Source organism: Lissotriton helveticus, chromosome 8 (genome assembly GCF_964261635.1).
Source record: "Lissotriton helveticus chromosome 8, aLisHel1.1, whole genome shotgun sequence".
NCBI lineage: Eukaryota > Metazoa > Chordata > Amphibia > Caudata > Salamandridae > Lissotriton > Lissotriton helveticus.
Genome location: NC_136069.1, coordinates 1,531,306,451 through 1,531,327,283, shown reverse-complemented (window position 1 = coordinate 1,531,327,283; position 20,833 = coordinate 1,531,306,451). Strand labels below are relative to the sequence as shown.

Below are 20,833 nucleotides of genomic sequence, written 5' to 3'. Positions count from 1 at the left end.
CTGGTCCGGCAACGAGATTCCCGACGTCTTTTCAGACCTATGCAGCTGCAGCCCCTGGGCTAGGTAACTTCGGCACTTCGGTGTCCCAGCATAGCCTCACTATCCTAGGGTCAGGATCCACTGTCGTTTTCTTCCTACCAGGTCGGGTTCGCCCGTGAACACTAACTTTGCCTTTACTAGCTTCCATAGACTTTGTCCCGCATCCCGCGTGAGAGTGCACACTCTGCACCCGAGTCCCCTAGGTCTCCTAGAAGTAATCTAACGATTCCCTAGTCAAGTCCTAGCGATTCCAAAGCCTATTAGTACTGTACTTACCTGCTAGTAATCTCGCATTCCACTTTTAGAATATATGGTTTTTCGTGCCCCTCGGGCATTTGTGTATACCGTGCTAACTTAAGTATTTTTATAAGAGCTTTGTTGTGTGCTTAGCACCCTGTCCTCATAAAGAGTACAGGGTTGTTGTGATTCTAATAAATACATTGTTTATTTTCATAACACTTGTGTGGTGTCCTTTCACTGGGTGTTCAAGGGGTAATGTGATGGTAAAACAGCTGGCTTAACACGCCCTCTAGAGTCTTAGCCTTAGACTGCTCGTATCCATGCTACTAGGATAGCTGGTCTATAAGGTTGACTTACAACCAATCATCAATAAGGGTTGTTTGGACTGATATATAGTGATCACTAGAATAGTGAACACTGCACATCAGGCCAACTTCTCACATTGGTGAGCAGCGGTTGGGATTTGAGCTTGCTGTTGTTTTACCACACATGCCCTAAGAATATCTTGTGAAAGATCACATAAGTACTAAAGGTACATATAACTTAGCTTAGAATACTCTGAGTTCTACTGAACCAGCTGTTGTAGCTCCTAGGGCCTAGCACACCCTAAACTACAACTCTAGCAAGGGATCAGTAGGCAAACATATAGTGTAGGTAAGTGCACCACTTACACCTCACTAGAAAAGCATGTCTACCCAGGGAGATTCTACTGAGACTCCCCTGGTCAGTGTGGACCCTCCACAGGTCACTTCAAGATATGCAGCTCTCAGTTTCCAGGAGATGAGACAAATCTGTGTCTCCAGAAAACTGAAGCAGGGGTATAACCCCACCATTCCCTTTTTAATAGGTCTCTTAGAGACTTATGATGCGAGAAAGCTTTCTCAGCTAGATGGGAATATGCCAGCCTTAGAGGGTACCTCTGGGGATCCAGACCTCCCCAACATTGCCACTGCAGTTGAGGAGGAGGAGGATCAGGAGGAACTCTCTGGGGATGAGGTAGACAAAGGTCTTGAGGTAGTCAGAAGGCTAACCAGGACCAACTTAGACTTACTTGGGCTAGGATCTGGGGGACCCCCAGTACTAACCCGAAGTGGGCCTAACCTTGGAGTTAGGAGGGATAGATCTCTTTCTAGGGACTCCAATAGATCTCTGCACTCTAATGCCTCTTCTCAGGGGAGAAGGAATCCTCCACAGAGGAGATTTACTTCCCCTCAGAGAAGGGAGCATGAAGCTAGGATGAGACAAGCTGAACTAAGGATTGAAAGGGAAGAAATTGCCCTGGCCAAAGAGAAGCTTGCCCTGGCAAGAGAGCAGCAGATGAGTGGGTTAGCTCCCACTGGTGGCAGCAATCTCCCAAGAGATAGAGAGAAGGGTTTAGATACTAAACACCTGACTAAAATAGTGCCCCCCTTTAAGCAAGGGGATGATATCCAGAAATGGATGGCTGCTCTGGAGAGGGCCTGAACTGTGCAGTGCATTCCCCAGAGTCAGTGGGCAGCTATACTGTGGCTCTCCTTTGATGGTAAAGGTAGAGATAAGCTCCTCACTACAAGGGTAGAGGATGCTAACAATTACCAGGTCCTGAAGAATACACTGGTTGATGGGTTTGGTTTAACCACTGAGCAGTACAGGTTGCTGTTCAGAGACACCCAGAAAACTCAGTCTCAGGACTGGTCTGACTTTGTGGATTGTGCCACTAAGGCTTTGGAGGGCTGGTTGCTGGGTAGCAAGGTTACAGATTACACAGGATTGTATAATCTAATGATGAGAGAACAAATTTTAAACAATTGTCAGAACCAGTTGCTGCACCAGCACCTTGTTGATTCAGATCTGACCTCTCCCCAAGAATTGGGAAAGAAGGCAGACAAATGGGTCAGGACAAGGATCAAGCAGAACCAGAACCAGAACCAGGGTGGTCAGAAGAAAGCAGACCAGAAGGGTAATGTTAAGAATGAGCAAAATGACCAGAAGTCTTCACCAGGTCCCCAACAGACCAAAGAGGGTGGGGGTCAGGCTTCCCAGAAGAAGAAGACTCAAGAAGGCCAGTCAAAAAGGTGGTGCCAGTACTGTAAAAGTAAATCTCACTGGTTTAGTGAGTGCACCAAAAGAGGAGGACAAACTCCTGCCACTACAGCCCCTAAGGCAACTGCACCCCCTAGTACAGTCAGTAGTGGTAGTGTACCTCCCAAGGCATTAGTTGGGTTAACCTTGGGTACTGAGGGGTCTGACAACTTAGTTGGCACACTCACTCAGGCTGTCCTTGTCTGTACAGGGGATATGGATATGTCCCCTGAAATAAGTCCCAATACTTTGGGCAAATACAGGCAGACACCTTTGATAAATGGCAAAATGGCTCAGGCCTATAGGGACACTTGTGCCAGTGTCACCATGGTGACACCTAACTTTGTGGACCCTGGGCAGATCATGCCAGGTACTGATTTCCTGGTGACCAATGCCAGCAATGTCACTACTAGTCATAGTGTGGCAATTGTGGCTTTCTCCTGGGGTGGAGTGAAGGGACAAAAGAAAGTTGTAGTCAGTTCAGACCTCCCAGTTGATTGTTTGTTGGGCAATGATTTGGAGTCATCACAATGGTCAGTAGTGGAGCAGAGGACTCACATGGAAATGTTAGGCTTGCCAGCAAATGTGCTTGCTTTGACTAGGTCACAGGCCAGAAAATGCCCCACTGAACAGGTGCTGGATCCTGAAATGATGGACCAGACACCTTCCAAGAAGAAGAGCAGTAAGGGTAAGGCTTTGCCTTCCCCCTTGCCCCAGGTTGAGGATCAAGTCTCTGAGGAGGCTGATCTGGAAGAGCTGAGGGAAACTGAGCCTAAAGAGCTTGAACTTGATCAAGTTGAGTTTCTGGGCTCAGGGGGACCCTCCAGAGCAGACCTGGGGAAGGAACAGTTGAGCTGCCCTTCCCTTGAACCCCTCAGACAGCAGGCTGCTGCTGAGGCTGCAGGGAATGCCACAGGTGCCCACAGGGTATACTGGGAAGATGGACTCCTGTACTCTGAGTCAAGAGACCCCAAGCCTGGTGCAACCAGGAGGCTGGTCATCCCCTTGTCTCTGAGAGGTTTCCTTCTCACCTTGGCCCATGAGATTCCCCTTGCAGGTCACTTAGGTCAGACAAAGACTTGGGACAGGCTTGTCTCACACTTTCACTGGCCCCATATGAATGAGAATACCAAGGAGTTTTGTCGCTCCTGTGTCACTTGCCAAGCCAGTGGTAAGTCAGGTGGCACAACAAAGGCCCCCCTCATACCACTACCTGTGGTGGGGGTTCCCTTTGAAAGAGTGGGGATTGACATTGTTGGTCCAATGGAACCCCAGACAGCATCAGGGCACAAGTTTATACTGGTGGTGGTGGATCATGCCACCAGGTATCCTGAAGCTATTCCCCTTAGGACCACTACAGCACCTGTAGTGGCAAGAGCCCTAGTTGGAGTGTTCTCCAGAGTGGGTTTCCCTAAGGAGGTCGTTTCTGACAGAGGTACAAACTTCATGTCAGGATATCTGACTGCAATGTGGAAGGAGTGTGGTGTGAACTACAAGTTCACCACACCCTACCACCCACAATGCAATGGGCTTGTTGAGAGATTCAACAGGACCCTGAAAGGGATGATTCATGGACTACCTGAAACTCTTAGGAGAAGATGGGATGTCCTGATCCCCTGCCTCTTGTTTGCTTACAGAGAGGTCCCACAGAAGGGGGTTGGCTACAGCCCTTTTGAGCTTCTGTATGGGCATCCTGTAAGAGGACCCCTGTGTTTGGTGAAGGAAGGATGGGAGAGACCTCTCAAAAAGCCTGCAACCAACATAGTGGACTATGTACTTGGTCTCCGCTCCAGGATGGCTGAGTATATGGAAAAGGCATCTAAAAACCTTGAGGCCAGCCAAGAACTTCAAAAAGCTTGGCATGACCAAAAGGCTGTTCTGACTGTGTACCAGCCAGGACAGAAGGTGTGGGTGCTGGAGCCAGTGGCCCCAGCAGCTCTGAAAGACAAATGGTCTGGGCCCCACACCATCATTGAGCAAAAGGGAGAGGTTACCTACTTGGTGGACCTTGGAACTCCCAGGAGCCCTCTCAGAGTGCTCCATGTTAACAGGCTCAAGGCATATGTTGACAGGAAGGACATGAGCTTGCTCATGGCCACAGATGAGGGACAGGAGGAAGAGAGTGACCCTCTCCCAGACCTGCTCACTCAGAATCCTGATGATGGATCAGTTGATGGTGTTGTCTTTTGTGGCAGCCTCACTGAACATCAGCAACAGGCTTGCAGGCAAGTCTTGCAATCCTTCAGACATATGTTCTCTCTGACACCCAGCCAAACTGATTGGTGTACCCATGATGTTGACACTGGAGACAGTCTGCCTGTCAAGAGTAAAATCTACAGACAGCCTGATCATGTTAGAGACTGCATCAAAACTGAAGTGCAGAAAATGTTGGAGCTGGGAGTCATTGAGCCCTCAGATAGCCCTTGGGCTAGCCCAGTAGTTCTAGTGCCAAAGCCTCACACCCAGGGTGGTAAGAAAGAGATGAGGTTTTGCGTAGACTACAGAGGCCTCAATGCAGTCACTAAGACTGATGCCCACCCAATACCAAGAGCAGATGAACTTATAGATAAATTGGCTTCTGCCAACTTCTTAAGTACATTTGATTTGACAGCTGGGTATTGGCAAATCAGGTTAGCTGAGGAGGCCAAACCCAAGACAGCATTTTCTACCCCTGGAGGGCATTATCAATTTGTGGTAATGCCCTTTGGACTGAAAAATGCACCTGCCACCTTCCAAAGGTTGGTGAATCAAGTCCTCACTGGGCTGGATGACTTCTGTGCAGCCTATCTTGATGATATTGCTGTCTTTAGCTCCACCTGGGAGGATCACCTGGTCCACCTGAGGAAAGTGTTAGAGGCCCTGCAAAAGGCAGGCCTCACTATCAAGGCCACAAAGTGCCAGATAGGGCAGACACAGGTTGTATACCTGGGCCACCTTGTAGGTGGAGGCCAGGTCCAGCCACTGGAGAGTAAGATACAGGCCATCAAGGACTGGACTCCTCCAATCACCCAGACTCAGGTTCGAGCTTTCTTGGGCCTGACTGGGTACTACATGAAGTTTGTCAGAAATTATGGGTCCATAGTGACCCCTCTTAATGACCTGACAAGCAAAAAGATGCCAAAGAAAGTTCAGTGGACAGCAAGCTGTCAGAAAGCATTCAATGACCTAAAGCAGGCCATGTGCACAGCACCTATCCTAAAGAGTCCAGATTACTCCAAGCCATTCATTGTCCAAACAGATGCTTCTGAGTTGGGTGTGGGGGCTGTTCTGTCTCAACTGAATTTTGATGGTAATGATCAGCCTATTGCTTTCATTAGTAGGAGGTTGACACCCAGAGAGAAAAATTGGTCAGCTATTGAGAGGGAGGCCTTTGCTGTGGTCTGGGCCCTGAAGAAGCTGAGGGCCTACTTGTTTGGCACTCACTTCACCATTCAGACAGACCATAAGCCCCTCTTGTGGCTAAATCAGATGAAGGGTGAAAACCCCAAACTGCTTAGGTGGTCCATTTCCCTACAGGGGATGGATTTTACAGTGGAGCATAGACCTGGTACTGATCACAGCAATGCTGATGGGCTCTCCAGGTATTTCCACTTAGAGCAAGAAGACTCACCTGGTCAAGGTTAGTTTATTGTCCCAAAGTTTGGGGGGGGGTCATGTAGGAGAGTAGGGTCTGCAATCCTATGATCACCCAGATTTTTGCTTTTTGCTGCACTGGTTTACGACTTTCCCTGGCTGTGGGCCTGCTAATCAGACCCACAGCCTAGCTGTTCTCTCTATCCAAATTGTACTCAGGTACTGAATTGGCACTGGGCCCTCTCCAAGTCCCTGTACCCAGGGCTGAGGTGTACCCAGAAGTCTCCCAGGGGCTGAAGCATGTATTATGCCACCCCTGGGCTGACTAACTAAACTGACACAACTGGCTGCACGACAGCTGGGGCAAGGTGGTGTACTCACCCTTTGCTTTAGATGTAGTATACCTATATCTAACCCTAAAATGGACACACAGATCTCCTATCAGTCACTCCTATGGCAGGCCTTAACAATCCTGAAGGCAGAGTGCTTGGAATCGTGTGAGATGGTGCTCTGGCATGAGCTGAGCCTGTCTGCGGCTTTCGGGATCCATCCCTTAGCCGTTTCCATGATATCGCATACCATATACTCTTAAGTGCATTATAATCCTCGCGGTTATATGCCAACTCTGGTATCGCTTTATCAAGACATGTCGAGTAAGGTGTCATACGAATTGGAATACTAACCCCTCGCCAATTCTGGCGACGGGGTTAGCATTCCACCCTTCTAGAGGGACACGACATGTATGTAACCCCTAACCCCGGTTAAAGTCAAACAGAGCCTCAGCTCCACAAAATGGATGCTGCCACCGAGACACAAGTCTGCCCTCCTGCTGCTGGGAGTCCTCCCAGAGCAGGAGATAAGGACAAAGGGTTTCCTGCCAGGGGCGGTGCCAGCACCGTCCCAGACAGGGTTTTGTGTATTGTAGGTAGGCAGGGCTTCAGAGGAAGGTGACTGCCCGTGGCACCCCGGTGCTCACTGTGCATAGGCTGGCTGGAACCAGTTCCAGGGTCACTCCAGACCCTGTGCTGGGGAAAAGCCCGCCAAGGAAGTGGGTGTAACCACCCCCCTCCTAGTCCCACCCCTAGGGCAGGACTTAGTCGCGTGCCAGCCCCTTTTTACAGGATAAAGGTAGGAACTGGCCCCCTTCCAAATCAGATCATCTTTGAATCCTGAAACTACTTTCCACGAAAGGAACTCAAGACTTCTTCCTAAGATTTCTCCCTTGTGACTAAGGAGTAGTCACCCTGCATCCGCAGGCACCATCTTAAGAACACTGCGGTCTGCTGCAAGTCTCTCCTCCGGATCAAGACTGCCCAGCTCGACGAGAACCGGCTTCCCTGGCACCTCTGACCTCTACCTACATCATCAGTCACGCTGAGATTCGTGGGTGTGACGAGACCTCGAGGGACCGGCCATCTTCAAGACTGCACGACTTCTGCACAGCAAGCCCGCCGAGTAATTTCCTGGTGAGTGCTTTGGGGTCCGAGAAGCCCCGACCCTGAGCAGCTCCAGCACCGAAGTGCAGCCTCCCAGCATCTCCACGATCTGCGTGGGGCCCTTCTGCTTTTTGCTGCTCACCGCGTTGTTTGGCTACTAGCCCGCTGGCTTGTGGCCTTCTGAACGACGCCCGACGACATCACTGCTGCTAGTCTGGTTGCTCCAGACTGGCCCTTGCTTCCCTCCATCGGAGAAGTACCCTGGACCCTCCTGGTACGGCTAAGACGCCATTTTAGGTCCACCGCGTGGGCCTTGCATTTGCCAAGACTTGTTGCCCAATCCTGGGTCCAGCGACGTCGACAGCAAGAACCTTCGTGGGACAGCTCGCACCTCCATCCTGGTCGCCGACAACGCCTCCTGGTCCGAGAGACTGCAGAGCCCAGCAGCGCCCACTCACCTGACTGCGGTGACTTCGCCCGGTGCCATCCTGGTGCCCACTTAATCACTGGCTAGTGATTCAAGAACTTGGTCCCCTCTGCTTTCAGGTTTCCTTCTTCCTTGATCCAGGCTTGGATCCATCGAACTTTCCTTCACTGGTCGCCTGCCAGCAACTTCCTTCTTCCAGGCTCCTGGTCCGGCAACGAGATTCCCGACGTCTTTTCAGACCTATGCAGCTGCAGCCCCTGGGCTAGGTAACTTCGGCACTTCGGTGTCCCAGCATAGCCTCACTATCCTAGGGTCAGGATCCACTGTCGTTTTCTTCCTACCAGGTCGGGTTCGCCCGTGAACACTAACTTTGCCTTTACTAGCTTCCATAGACTTTGTCCCGCATCCCGCGTGAGAGTGCACACTCTGCACCCGAGTCCCCTAGGTCTCCTAGAAGTAATCTAACGATTCCCTAGTCAAGTCTTAGCGATTCCAAAGCCTATTAGTACTGTACTTACCTGCTAGTAATCTCGCATTCCACTTTTAGAATATATGGTTTTTCGTGCCCCTCGGGCATTTGTGTATACCGTGCTAACTTAAGTATTTTTATAAGAGCTTTGTTGTGTACTTAGCACCCTGTCCTCATAAAGAGTACAGGGTTGTTGTGATTCTAATAAATACATTGTTTATTTTCATAACACTTGTGTGGTGTCCTTTCACTGGGTGTTCAAGGGGTAATGTGATGGTAAAACAGCTGGCTTAACACGCCCTCTAGAGTCTTAGCCTTAGACTGCTCGTATCCATGCTACTAGGATAGCTGGTCTATAAGGTTGACTTACAACCAATCATCAATAAGGGTTGTTTGGACTGATATATAGTGATCACTAGAATAGTGAACACTGCACATCAGGCCAACTTCTCACACCAGGTCTAAACTGGGGTGGCATGGTTAGCAAAAGAATGATGGATTTAACCCAGAACTCTTGACTGGGGTGCGGATGTTTTGATTTGTTCTGCATTCCGACCATCAATTCGGTGTCTTTTGCTTTCTCGCCCTAAGTGCACTAGGTATGCCCAGACGTGGGTCCTGGGTTCACTGTGCCACTGGAATCAAGCTATCCTGGCTGAGGAGGGGTGAAACCCCAAAACCGGTCGACCAGCGATGCACCTAAGGAAGGTAGGCAAGCAGGTAGGTATTGGTCTCCTCCTCGTTCTCAGAGCATTTTTGGGCCAAATTTTGTCTAGGTTTTCACATTTGCAAATTGGTCATCTGGGCAACTTTGGCACCACAACAAAGGCTCTAGGACTAGTGGGACACCTTTTGGTGGTTCAAGACTATGGCAGGATCCAGGTGCAGGTTTAAGATGGTGGGAACCTTTTCTGCCCCTGTGGCTCTGAACAGGAGGCCTTCAAACTAGCTCTTGGTGGAAAACTCTGGGCGTAGATGAAGATGCAGGGCTCAACAGCAGGGCTGGCTTCTGAGTGTTCAAGGCAGGTTCCAGGCAGCAAAGTATCAGTGGCCGGCAAACCGGAAGGTACAGCAAGTAGATTCCATAGCTGCATGCCGGAGATTAGTAATTGGATGTCCAATATTTGCCTAAAACTAAACTCCGGGTAAACCAAGTTCTTTTTGTTAGGCAAAAATACTTCTTTCTGGTCGACCACTTAGTGGCCAAAAACCTTGGTATCATTTTCGATAACAAATTGCCATTTGACAAAAACATCAATGCTGTGACCTACCGTCTTTTTTCATTCACAAAATTCTGTGGAAGAGTTTCCATTTATTCTGCAAGACATGCAAAATCTGGTGCTTACTGCACAAGAGCTATTGAAACTTGATTATTGTAATGGGCTTTATGTTAATTTGCAGCAAAGACCTAGGAATAAATTACAAGTCCTCTAGAAAGCCGCAGCGCGTTCGCCTCTTAGGATCCCCAAGAATCATTCTGGGACCCAACCCCTGGTTCAGTTCTTCTGGCTTCCTATTTGCAAGCACATTGATGTAAAAGTACTTTGCATCGTGCTTAAAGCATTACATGGTTTTGGCCCAGAACATCTGAAGTAGAAATTAATCTGGTAGCACCCATCCAGAGTCTTGCAGTCTTCGTCTGCCCACAATATCATGGTTCCCAAAGTTACGTTTAGAGATCTCACTGAGGAGGCAGGAGCTTCTTTCACTGTATAGCTAAAATACAGAACTCCTTTCCTCTTTTCCTGAAGACCTGCACAGGTCGCCCTGCTTTCATTGAAGCCTTGAAAACATGGCTTTTTAATCAATAGTTTTATTGTTTCCTCAGTTTAGTATCCCCTTAATTATCTTCTATATCTTCCTGGAGAAGTGTGGAGTGGTGGAGAAGTGGTGGAGAAGTGTGGCTCAATGGTTAGAGCGGCAGACCCTGATGCAGAGGTCTGGCCCTGGACCAGGGTTCAATTCCTGCCTCGGCGGGTCTTGGGCTCAATTTCCTCGGACCTGATAATTCTCGCCTTCGTGCCTATTCTAATCATGGGTCCCACTCTGCAACTCTGGGCAATAGGTTGCTTAATCTCCACAATAGCCCCAACAGCGCTAGGATGCCTGGCTTCACCTTGGGGGTGCCCAGGAGTGGGCCCTTCACAGGGAAAAGCCAGGAAGGGTTCCACAGCGGTATGCGTACAAGCGCCTTGAGACCCCACTGGGGGTGATACGAGCGCTAAAAAAATACGAAATTCCATTTTTTTTTTTGCAGCATAAAGTGCCTAGATACCTTCAGGCAGTAGTGTGCTATACAAAAATATTTTTTTATTAATTTCATTAAAAGAAGTCTTTTCAAGTACTGCAGCTGTCTGGCAGAGTGCACAGCAGGTCACAGCAGCAGGCAATCCTCTGGGAGTCCTTCCACAGATCCAGTAGGGAATTTAAGAGTGGGCTGAAGTTCTTATTTTTATACCCTGGTGTCCTTCTTCTGGAAGGTGCGAGAAGCTCCTGGAATGTTTCTTTAAAGTGCATGGAATTTCCTGACTCCTCTGCCCTTGCTCCAAGTTGGCTGTAGTAACAAAACAGGGTAGTTAGGGCATTTGTGTGAAGGTAGAGCACAGGCTATTCAGGTGTAAGTGGGGCTGTGCTCAGCTTCACCACTCCCCATCTTGCCAGCAGATGGCCCATTGAGGCACACCTAATCCCTCTATTGTGGGACTGCCTGGGAGGAATTCACAAAGTTTGTCAGCTACACCCAGTCATGTGACCCAAGACAAGCCGCAGGCATGAAGCGCTATGGGCAAGAATATGTCAGCTTTTTAAAAGTGGCATTTTCAAAATTGTAATGAAAAATCAGATTTTACCCTTAAAGAGGGTATATTATTAGAATTTCATAGGTACCACACATGACATATCTACCTGCTCCCACTTAGAAATTACAGCTTACTAGGAATCCCCAATGTTATCCTATGAGATGGGTAGGCCTCACAGTAGTGGAAAACAAATGTAAGTGTTTTCCACTAATTGGACATGTAAAACCTACACCACCTAATTTCATGGCATCCTACCCAATGGGCTACCTAGGGCATACCTCAGGGGTGACCTATATGTAACATAAGGAGAGTTTAAGGCTTGGCAAGGGGGATTAAATACAAAGTTGACATGGCAGTTTAATACTTCATTCACGCTTCACTGGCAGGCCCAGGCCATGATCCAGAGGCTACTTAAGTTGATGGGACAATAAGTGCTGCAGTTTCACAGGTAATGTTTAATTTACGTGCCCTGAGTATATGGTATATCACTCTACAGCGGACTTATAAGTATATTAAATATGTTAGCTAGGTATATGCCAATCAAACCATGTTTAGTGGTTTGAACACAAGCACTTTAGCACTGTTTAGCAGTGATGAAGAGCACAGAGTCCTAAGGTAAATGGAAACTAATTTCATCAAAAATTGAAATTGGAGGTAAGTGGGCAAAGGGTTTGGGGGAAGACCACCCTAAGTCTGACATGCCTAAAAAGAGGGTAACATAGATAGATAGATAGTTAGATGGATAGATAGATAGATAGATAGATATATAGATAGATAGATAGATAGATAGATAGATAGATAGATAGATAGATAGATAGATAGATAGATAGATAGATAGATAGATAGATAGATAGATAGATAGATAGATAGATAGATAGATAGATAGATAGATAGATAGATAGATAGATAGATAGATAGATAGATAGATAGATAGATAGATAGATAGATTTAGATAAACAGATAGGTACCTAGATAGATAGGTAGACAGACAAACAGATGGATAGAAAAGCAGATAGTAATCTTAAAAAAAAGATGGAGTGAAAAGGTGCGATAAGCTGTGGACTCAGCCTCCTCCATATATGCAAAAAAACAGAGAAAGTCCACCCTTCATACATAGAAAATACTGTCCTTCCAGGGATTGTTCTGAACCAAGTGTGAGAAATTAATATGTTTTCCTAAGGGTATATAGAAAAACGATATATTTTGTTAAAATAACCCTCACCCACCAAAAGATCCCTTGGTCATGCTTCATCATCGGGTTCTTCCCAACTGCTGCGGGACGGGCGTGCTACAACCGACATAGATGTGGAAGCACTCATTAGTGAGGTGATTCTATGTATAGGTGTGAGAGTGGAAGGGTCAGAATATAATGTAGTGAGTTAAAAAATACCTGACTGAGTGGAAAAAAATGTTAAAATACTCCCTGTAGCTGGTATTAGTAAAAAGCGGGAAGGATGAATGTATGCTATGATGAGCTGTTCCCTCCCTGGTCTACATGTTTCCATGCCTTCCCCTAGGCTTCTTCTTCAGGACCAAAGTGGTTGATGCCTTCTACCACTCTAGAGAAAACCTATGTGGTCTGCCTGATCAATGTCAAGGTTTTATGTGCATATTATAGGCATGCGTCCATACATTACCTAATTTGGTACGTTCCTGAAAACAATATTGTTGGTGCCTAACTATGGCCCCATGAGCTTAAACACAGGAGAGGAGGAGCGATTGTAGTCAAACAATCATCAAGCTGCTCTCTCACCCAGGCTATGCCTACCTATTGTTCCGATGAAGTAGGCAAAGGGCTTGGGGGAAGACCACCCTAAGACTTACAGGTCTAACAAGAAGGTTACATAGATAGATAGTAGATAGTAGATAGATAGATAGATAGATAGATAGATAGATAGATAGATAGATAGATAGATAGATAGATAGATAGATAGATAGATAGATAGATTTAGATGAACAGATAGGTATCGAGATAGATAGATAGTCAGACAAACAGATGGATTCACAGGAATGTTAAGAAACCATTTGGTTTTTTAAAGAACCCTCATCCACCAGCCTAGTTGGTGGCATGCTTCATTATGGGGTTCCCAGCTGGGCTGCCGAGTGCATCCCAGCTGTGCTGCGATGCCAGAACTACAGTGGAGGGGGTTTCTTGTGGGTGAGTATGTGAGAGGGACAGGTGCAAATTAAAAGTACATCCAGAGTATCCAATCATTGATTTTTATTCTTGATTCTCTGGGGCATGTTTAAAAATAAAGTTTGGATATGTATGATGATAAATTGGTCTTCCTTATCCCAATTAAATGGTCTACATGTTTCAGCCTCAATAAAATAGTACTGAGGCTTTTGTCAGGACCGAATCGGAGTGCAAGATAGAAAAGTGAGCACACATGCAAAGGTTTGCTGTTATTCAGTGGCAATACTGTACGTACGGTTACCACTGTGCAGTAAATTAATCTGAAACAATAAAACACAACATAAAATAAAACAAACAGTTCTCATATACAGATTAATATACTGGTAATGGGAAGGGGTGTGCTGGTGGGAAGGCAGGCACCCACTATGAAGGGTGACATTGTGCTTATGGTTTAACATTTGTGTGATGTTATGTAAAGCAAGTGACAGGATCCACATTACACCCATACACACGGGCAGGCAATTGTACACAGTGAATGCTATATTACACAAGAAATTGGGTACTGAGACACGCCGGCGAGTTGAGTGGGGTGTACACGTGAAGTGAGCTGGGGCCTGGAATAGGCCTAGCTAATTCGTAAATGAGACGGTTGAGTCCTGCAGATAGTGTAGTTTGTTTCAAATGGTAGGTAACGTTATGCGAAGATATTGAAAGCAAATTTCGTTGTGCCAAAAAACTATCAAGTGCCGCTTTCATGCGTTATGCTACTAGCGGTTTGTAGAAAACGTGAAACAAATGGCAGAAAAGAAGAGAGGTAAGGCTTACGAGAGCTACATTTATTAAGTAGCTTAAATGATCCCAGAATGGGGTGGACTCCTGTAGTCACACACTACGGATGAGAAAATGATAGTCGGTCAGCCCTTAGGACAATAGCAGAAAGGAGCAAGATTTAGCCAAAATGGAAGTCGGAGGTAAGACTTACTTCTTCAAGGATGTCCACCAGCCGCGGCCGGTAGTGGGAGTACCGGCAGGGTGGTGACGTGGGGGAGGGGAGGGGCAGGGTGGGGGGTAGTAATGTATGGATTACGGAGTTTAACAGGTAAGTAAACATATAAATAAATAAAACTAATTTTGTTGCGTGCACTTTATCGCATTTGGTGATGCGGTGGATGTCCACCCTCTGATACCTACAGCGGTCCTCAACGGGATCCCGGTGATATCGCAGGCTGGCAACAATTGCACGTTTGTAGTGAAAGCGCCGGAAGCCGGTGGATGTAGCCACGTCAATTGCGTATGGTCACGTCAGCGGCATGATGGCAAAATGCACTTGCTAGGGCTGGAACGCTGCACTTATTCTCTAAGTGGCCCACAAAAGTGAGGGAGTATTGCCTTGCTTTGTGGTAATTTAAAATATGACTATGTTGCACAATCAAAGATCATTTTCCACAGAGAGGCTTGATGCGGAATTAGCATAAATTGCGTGAAAAAAATGTTTTGCTGAAGAGGAAGAAGAAAATAAATCAAAATTTGAGGAAGCAATAGTAGGCAATTATTAGCGAGAACCCGTACTGGCACAGATATTATTCAAAGAAACAGGTTCAGCCATACAAGAGGTGATGTCTTGTGTAAATACGGTAGAGCCGTTGACATACATACTTGTCCAGAGGAATGGTTTAGAAGTTATGGGGCAATACCAATATTTATGAGGTCGCGGCATAGTGGGGTTTGCGACAGTGGGCTTATGGGCACCAAAAAGTCAGCTAGTTCAGGCCCGCGGGTGAAGAAGATGGGAACGCGCTATGAGTATGGAACGGTGTAGGAACGTACAGATGTCATGATGGTTTTATCAAGTCCTAATTAGAGATTATTAATTGCATTCCAGGGTATACTGTCATTTAAGCCTAACCTGTTAGTGACCAGGCGATATACCCAACGGTGTTCCTTTTCGAACAGGCGATGTGGAAGATTCTGGGTGTTGGGATCCAGTTGTTCAATGATCACCCACCTGAGATTGTTGGTGGTGTGTCCAGTTTCAAAGAAATGGTCTGCCTTCCTGGTGATACTCCGCTTACATCTGATGTTACTGCAATGTTCGCAAATGCGAGTTTTGATCTCATGTGTCGTCATTTCAGAGACCACAGGGACAGGTTATCAAGTAGATAACGTTACAGGAATAACAATCGGTATGTTTGGTTATCTGCCACATCTTTCCAGATTCCAAGTTTAGAGTTTTGACTGTATGGGTGAGAGGACACCCACTGCAGTTCCCGCAGGGAAAATGGCCCGTCACATTGGGAAGTCCCCACACATTCAGAACTGTACGAGTGGGAGGTGCCTATATGTGAGGACAGGTTGACACTAAGCTGTCCTGGAGGCTGCGTGCTTTCTTGTATGAAAACAAAGGCTTTTCCCAATTGAGTTTCCCTGTTCCTAGGATCCACCAATGTCTCTATATGATTTTCGACACCTGTTTGGAGAAGGTATTGTACGTCGTTACACATGTGAATGGTATAGGAGTGGGAGCCCATGCTATTGTTTCCAGCAGGCCTTCTCTATTCTGATTTCTGGCACATTTCTGTGCCGTGCGGATCCCTCTTTCAGGGTATCCGCGTTTTCTCAGTTTAGATGAAAGAGAATTGGCCTCTTGTTTGTAATCTATGATGTCACTGCAGTTTCTGCAGAGTCTTAGGTAGTCCGAAAGGTAAATTTCCACGTACTAGCCTCGGGTGAAAACTATCGAATCGGAGAAGTGAGTTTTTGGCTGTGGGTTTAAAGTGCTTCTTGGTTGTCATTTTCCATTTTCGGCCGTGATGTCCAAATCCATAAATCTGATTGTTTTCTTATCCATTGTATTGGTAAATTTTAGGTACCCATCATGCGCAAGAGCAGCTTCAGGATTGGCTGCACTGCATTCTTGGGGTCTGTGACTTCCTGAAGGGGTGAAGAGGAGCACAATGCGGCCGGCTGAAGGTACTTTTTTTAATTTTTTTTATTCCCCTCTGTGATCCCGAGTGCCCCTCCATCACTCCCACCTGCCCGCCCCTTCTCCTTCAGCATACCGGTCGCTCCTGGCTGGTAGTGGCTACAAAGACCCTGAGTGAAGCATTGGGGACAATATGAAACTAAATATGGTTATTGTGGTAATCCCCAGTATTAGTGGTTCAGTTCCCACAGCATTCTGCTCTGGGGTTGGGGAGACTCTAAGTCCTTGCAGCAGCTAACACAGACTACCATATACCCTTAAAGCTTGGAGTTGATTAGTGACCTGTACCAACTAGAGTGATAATGGTGGGGTTGCAAAGCAAAAAGGAAAATACATGTGTGAATTGGGGCATCATGAACAGGACTTAATTAGGTCATTTTTCTGTTTTAGCAATAGTTACAAGTTCACAGAATTAAAGTTGTTTTTCTTTTTGCTGTATTCTTTTGATGCATGCGTTATTATTGTCTGTACTTTCATCATTAATGTATATTTAGTTTCCACACGTGGACAACAGCATTTATTCAGATGCTGTGTTTGTGTGTGTGTGTGTGTAGATATACATATTTATCATTTAAAATTATATGTAATAATTTGATTGTAGGTCTCTCTCATACACTGTTCACAGATGGACCTATTCCTTCTAGTACCTTGCATATACATAGAGTGGCTTTCCGTTAGCCCCTTGCTAATGATTGGAAGGCTTTGTTGTATGAGTCACTTCCCTGGTTTGAAGGCTATCTTTCCTTTTCTTGTATTTGTCCAACCCAGTAGCATTTCAGTCTCATAGTACTTTGATTGGTTGATGTGTCCTGCCACTGCTGATGTCTGACTTTGCATGGCAGTGAGCGAATACTTTTTTCTTTCTTGCTTTCTCTCCCTGTTTCATGCTATTGGTAGAAAACAGTCTTAGAATGTTTTTTTCATCAAGATGGCCACTTGCATGTGCACATAAGCTAATATTGATGTTGATGTACGCAATGATATGTGTATGCACAAAAACGAAATCGAATCACTGTTGTCGAAATCCCCCGATATGAACGCTCCATCAATCAGAGTCAGAAATACATGGCCAGGCATGCCCTGTACCCTAGGCATGAGGCTAATGATTGCCAGATTACAGGGGGGTGGCACGTAACCAGCAGGGCAAACATGCAAACTGGAAAAACCTAGATTAGTCCCAAAAATAGGCAGCAACACCACATTGGTCCTAAGAGATTGGCCACAAAAAAAACGCACATATCCGGAGGGGCGCACGTTCCCAAAACACCATAAAGTTAGATGCCACATTAAGTTAGGAACACTCAGACAATCAGGACAAAGCACACATAAAGTTAGATGCCACATTAAGTTAGGAACAATCAGGGCACAGTACACATTACACATGCAGTGATCACACGCTCCCCATTCGGACACGTTACCCACTGGCCCGCAAGGTTCAGGCCCACCTGCATTCGCCATCAGGTGGGAATAATTTATCACTTTATGACAAGACCCACATTTTATTCCTGAAACAGGATCTATGAATTGTTTAATGGTGCTTCAAGAAATGTATAAAAAGACATTTGAAACTATTGTACTTTGAGTCAGTCCTCAGACCCATTTCTGTACGCTGCACTCCCGGCCGTAGTATTAAATTAAACCAAAAGAATAAAATGGAGAAATAAAATAGACTCTGTGGCTGTGTCATTTGTGATTGCGACATTAACAAGAGTTTCTATCTCAATTCGGAATGAGAAGAGATGTTGGATTACCCCATCTAGTAGTCCTGGGTGCGGTACTGCCACTTATTTTAGTGCTGGCAAATCTTCCAAGTTAATTGCAGTTTCAGGTGTGGGAATATGTGCAATTTACATGTTATTCTCCATTCCATACAGGTTACAGGTGATCAACTTTCAGTCCAGTAATACCAGCCCTGATGATACCGATATTTCTGGTATCGATAACACCGAATGCAGTCTTGCCACCCAGCAACTTGAGGCTTCTCATAATGTGAGCCCAAAACTGGATTACAAATGGTGCAGTGTTACTGCACTAGTTGTTGATGTGGGGCAGACATCTTGTATATTTTATCAGAGACAAATTCCCAACATAAAACATGGAGGACTTTGTCCTCATTAAAAACTCTGGAATTTCAGATTCACATGAGGAATTCAGCACAGACACACTACCTCCCACATATGGGGCTAAAGTGGATCACCTTGCAACAATACTGATCTCTGGTATCGGTTACATTGCATGCAGAATTTCCAGCCCATACCTTTGGAACACTCATAATGAGGGCCATAGCGTACAAAAATGGTGAATGGCTTGTCTTGTACATCCCATCCCTTCCTTACTTGTCCTCAGACACCCAAGTTTAGGGATTCACAAAGGTAACTTAAGCTTAAGAGTATGTTTACTACTTTTTGGTATTCACCAAGGAAAATTACTACTAATAACTTTACTAGTAGTAACTGTACTCATAGTAACTTTACCACTAGTAACTTTACTACTTGTAAGCTTACTAGTAGTAAAGTTACTAGTAATAGCTGACCTTTGAGAATACCAAAAAGTAGTAAACTTAGACTTAAGTCTAAGTTTTTCTTTGTGAATCGGGCCTTCGGTGTTTATCTTGTAGCCTTATTTTGCAAATGAAGATGCTGAGCAGTGTTGCCAAAATACCTGTACCGACAGCACTGCACAATCTCTTGCTTTGCAACGAAAGATGGGATTAAATAGAACCATTTTTTTAATTGTTTATTTCCCCAATTGAATGAAATGTTAAGCTAACTGTATGATAATTCTTTAAAAGTCTCACATTATTAACAACTTTTTCATACAACTATTGCTAATTCTCCTCACTTCAAATATAAAACTTTAACTAATTTTTCATTTAATGAATCCTGCCATTGAATTTGACGCAGAAGTTGCAAAATTTATTAGTGAGACATCACATACAAAATTTGATTCTTCTTCAAATGAGTATTTCATATATGCATAAATGTTGGTTTTCACACTGCACACTTTAAAAAATAAAAAATACCTGATAAGATGAGAAACTGCAAAAGCACATAGTACCATGGCAAATATTAAACCAAACGCCAGGATCACTATTGATGGTTCAATACCTAGACCAAAAGATAAACAAAAAACATTATTGAAAATGTACTTATTTATATTTATTGTTAAACATATATTATAGTGTGGCTGTTCAGAGAATAAACATATACTCACAGGGGCATATTCTGAAGAACGTGTGATAAACATCGCAAAAGTAACTTAATGCAACACTCAACATCGCAGTCCATCGCAGGAAAATTATACTGTGTTAACTAAGTACTCTCAACATGGCAGTACCATGCGATAGTCATCAGACAACCCTTAAAATAAATGCCATGCCGCAAAAATGTGAAACACGAACGCAAAAAAACCTGTGATGAGGCCAATTGTGATATAAAAATCAGCAAAAACCAGTGACAGGCCTGCAATTCACACGCATCAGGCGGTAAAAATCACCATAAAAAAGTGGGAAAAAAACAGACAAACAAATGCCAAACAACAGCGAAGCACAATGGATATTGCCGGAGCATGTACGGAGGAGAACAAGAACCCCACAAGCCCCCCAGAGGACCAGCCTGGGACCTTGGGGTCAGGGAAGGCCAAGGAGAAGAAGAGTATGAAGAAGCGGTTCAGTCAGCAGGAAAACTGGATACTGATAACGGAGGTGGTAAAACACCAGCAACAACTGTTTGTCACCTCTACTGTGTCATTGGCAACCAAAAATGGACTGTAGCAGTTCATCGTGGACAAGGTGAATGCAGTAAGAGTGCTGAAGAGGACAATGGAAGAGGTGAAGAGGCGCTAGAATGATGGCAAACGCAAAACCAAGCTAAAACTCGCCACCGACTGAAGGCAGCAATGCAAACTGGAGGTGGGAGTCCTGCGCCACAGGAGGATCTGGACGATATGGAGGAAATTGTGTCCACAGTCATCAGTGGGGAGACGGTGGTAGGAGTTGGAGGACCAGAAACTGCTCAACATGACACAGCAGCAATAGGGTGAGTAACAACCAGGGATTGGGGGGACGGGGGAGATGGGCACAATGGCAAACATGCACAATCGAGCTGAGCACATCTGCTGACAAACCATGCCCCAGCCTCCAACTCCCACCAAGAGACCAATATACCCAAGTATGCAACATCTCAGCACTGTAAAAGGACAGAAGTCAAAGGCACATTGCGTGAAATAGAGAAGTGGCAAAAAATCAGAGTGCAGGGGTGACTCCCCCGAAATGCAGCACACACACATAACATGCAGAGTACATGAACACTGACAACTATGTGGTACAAACTGCAAAACATCTACAACAGAACACAGGACACAACTGGTGCTGCATGGGTGTCGGCACTGGCCAATTACATTTGGCAGTGCAGGGAAATGTGAGTTGATAAGGTACAAGTACAAACACACACGCGTCTGTTGTCGAAATGTCCACTGTCCTCATCAAATAGGCAGCACCTCCCAAACAGCCATAAAGTACACAGACATGCAGTCTGTATGTAAACATGTACAATGCAACAACCTAGATGTGAACACATTGTTAAACTGCATCTCCTCTTCACATTGCAGAGGGAGAATCAACACCTCCTGCAGAGCAGCCCGACCCTCTCGCCTCTGATGACGAAGAGGAC

At 45.7% G+C, this 20,833-nt stretch overlaps 1 protein-coding gene across 1 annotated transcript in view; it reads right to left on the bottom strand.

Annotated features, from left to right (window-relative positions):
• Positions 1 to 20,833, bottom strand: part of LOC144772039 (retinal guanylyl cyclase 2-like) — a 590,168-nt gene that overhangs the window by 332,281 nt on the left and 237,054 nt on the right. The window contains exon 4 of the mRNA XM_078656243.1: positions 19,186 to 19,270. Within this exon, the coding sequence (XP_078512369.1) occupies positions 19,186 to 19,270 (85 nt within the window). The remainder of the gene's footprint in view (positions 1 to 19,185; positions 19,271 to 20,833) is intronic.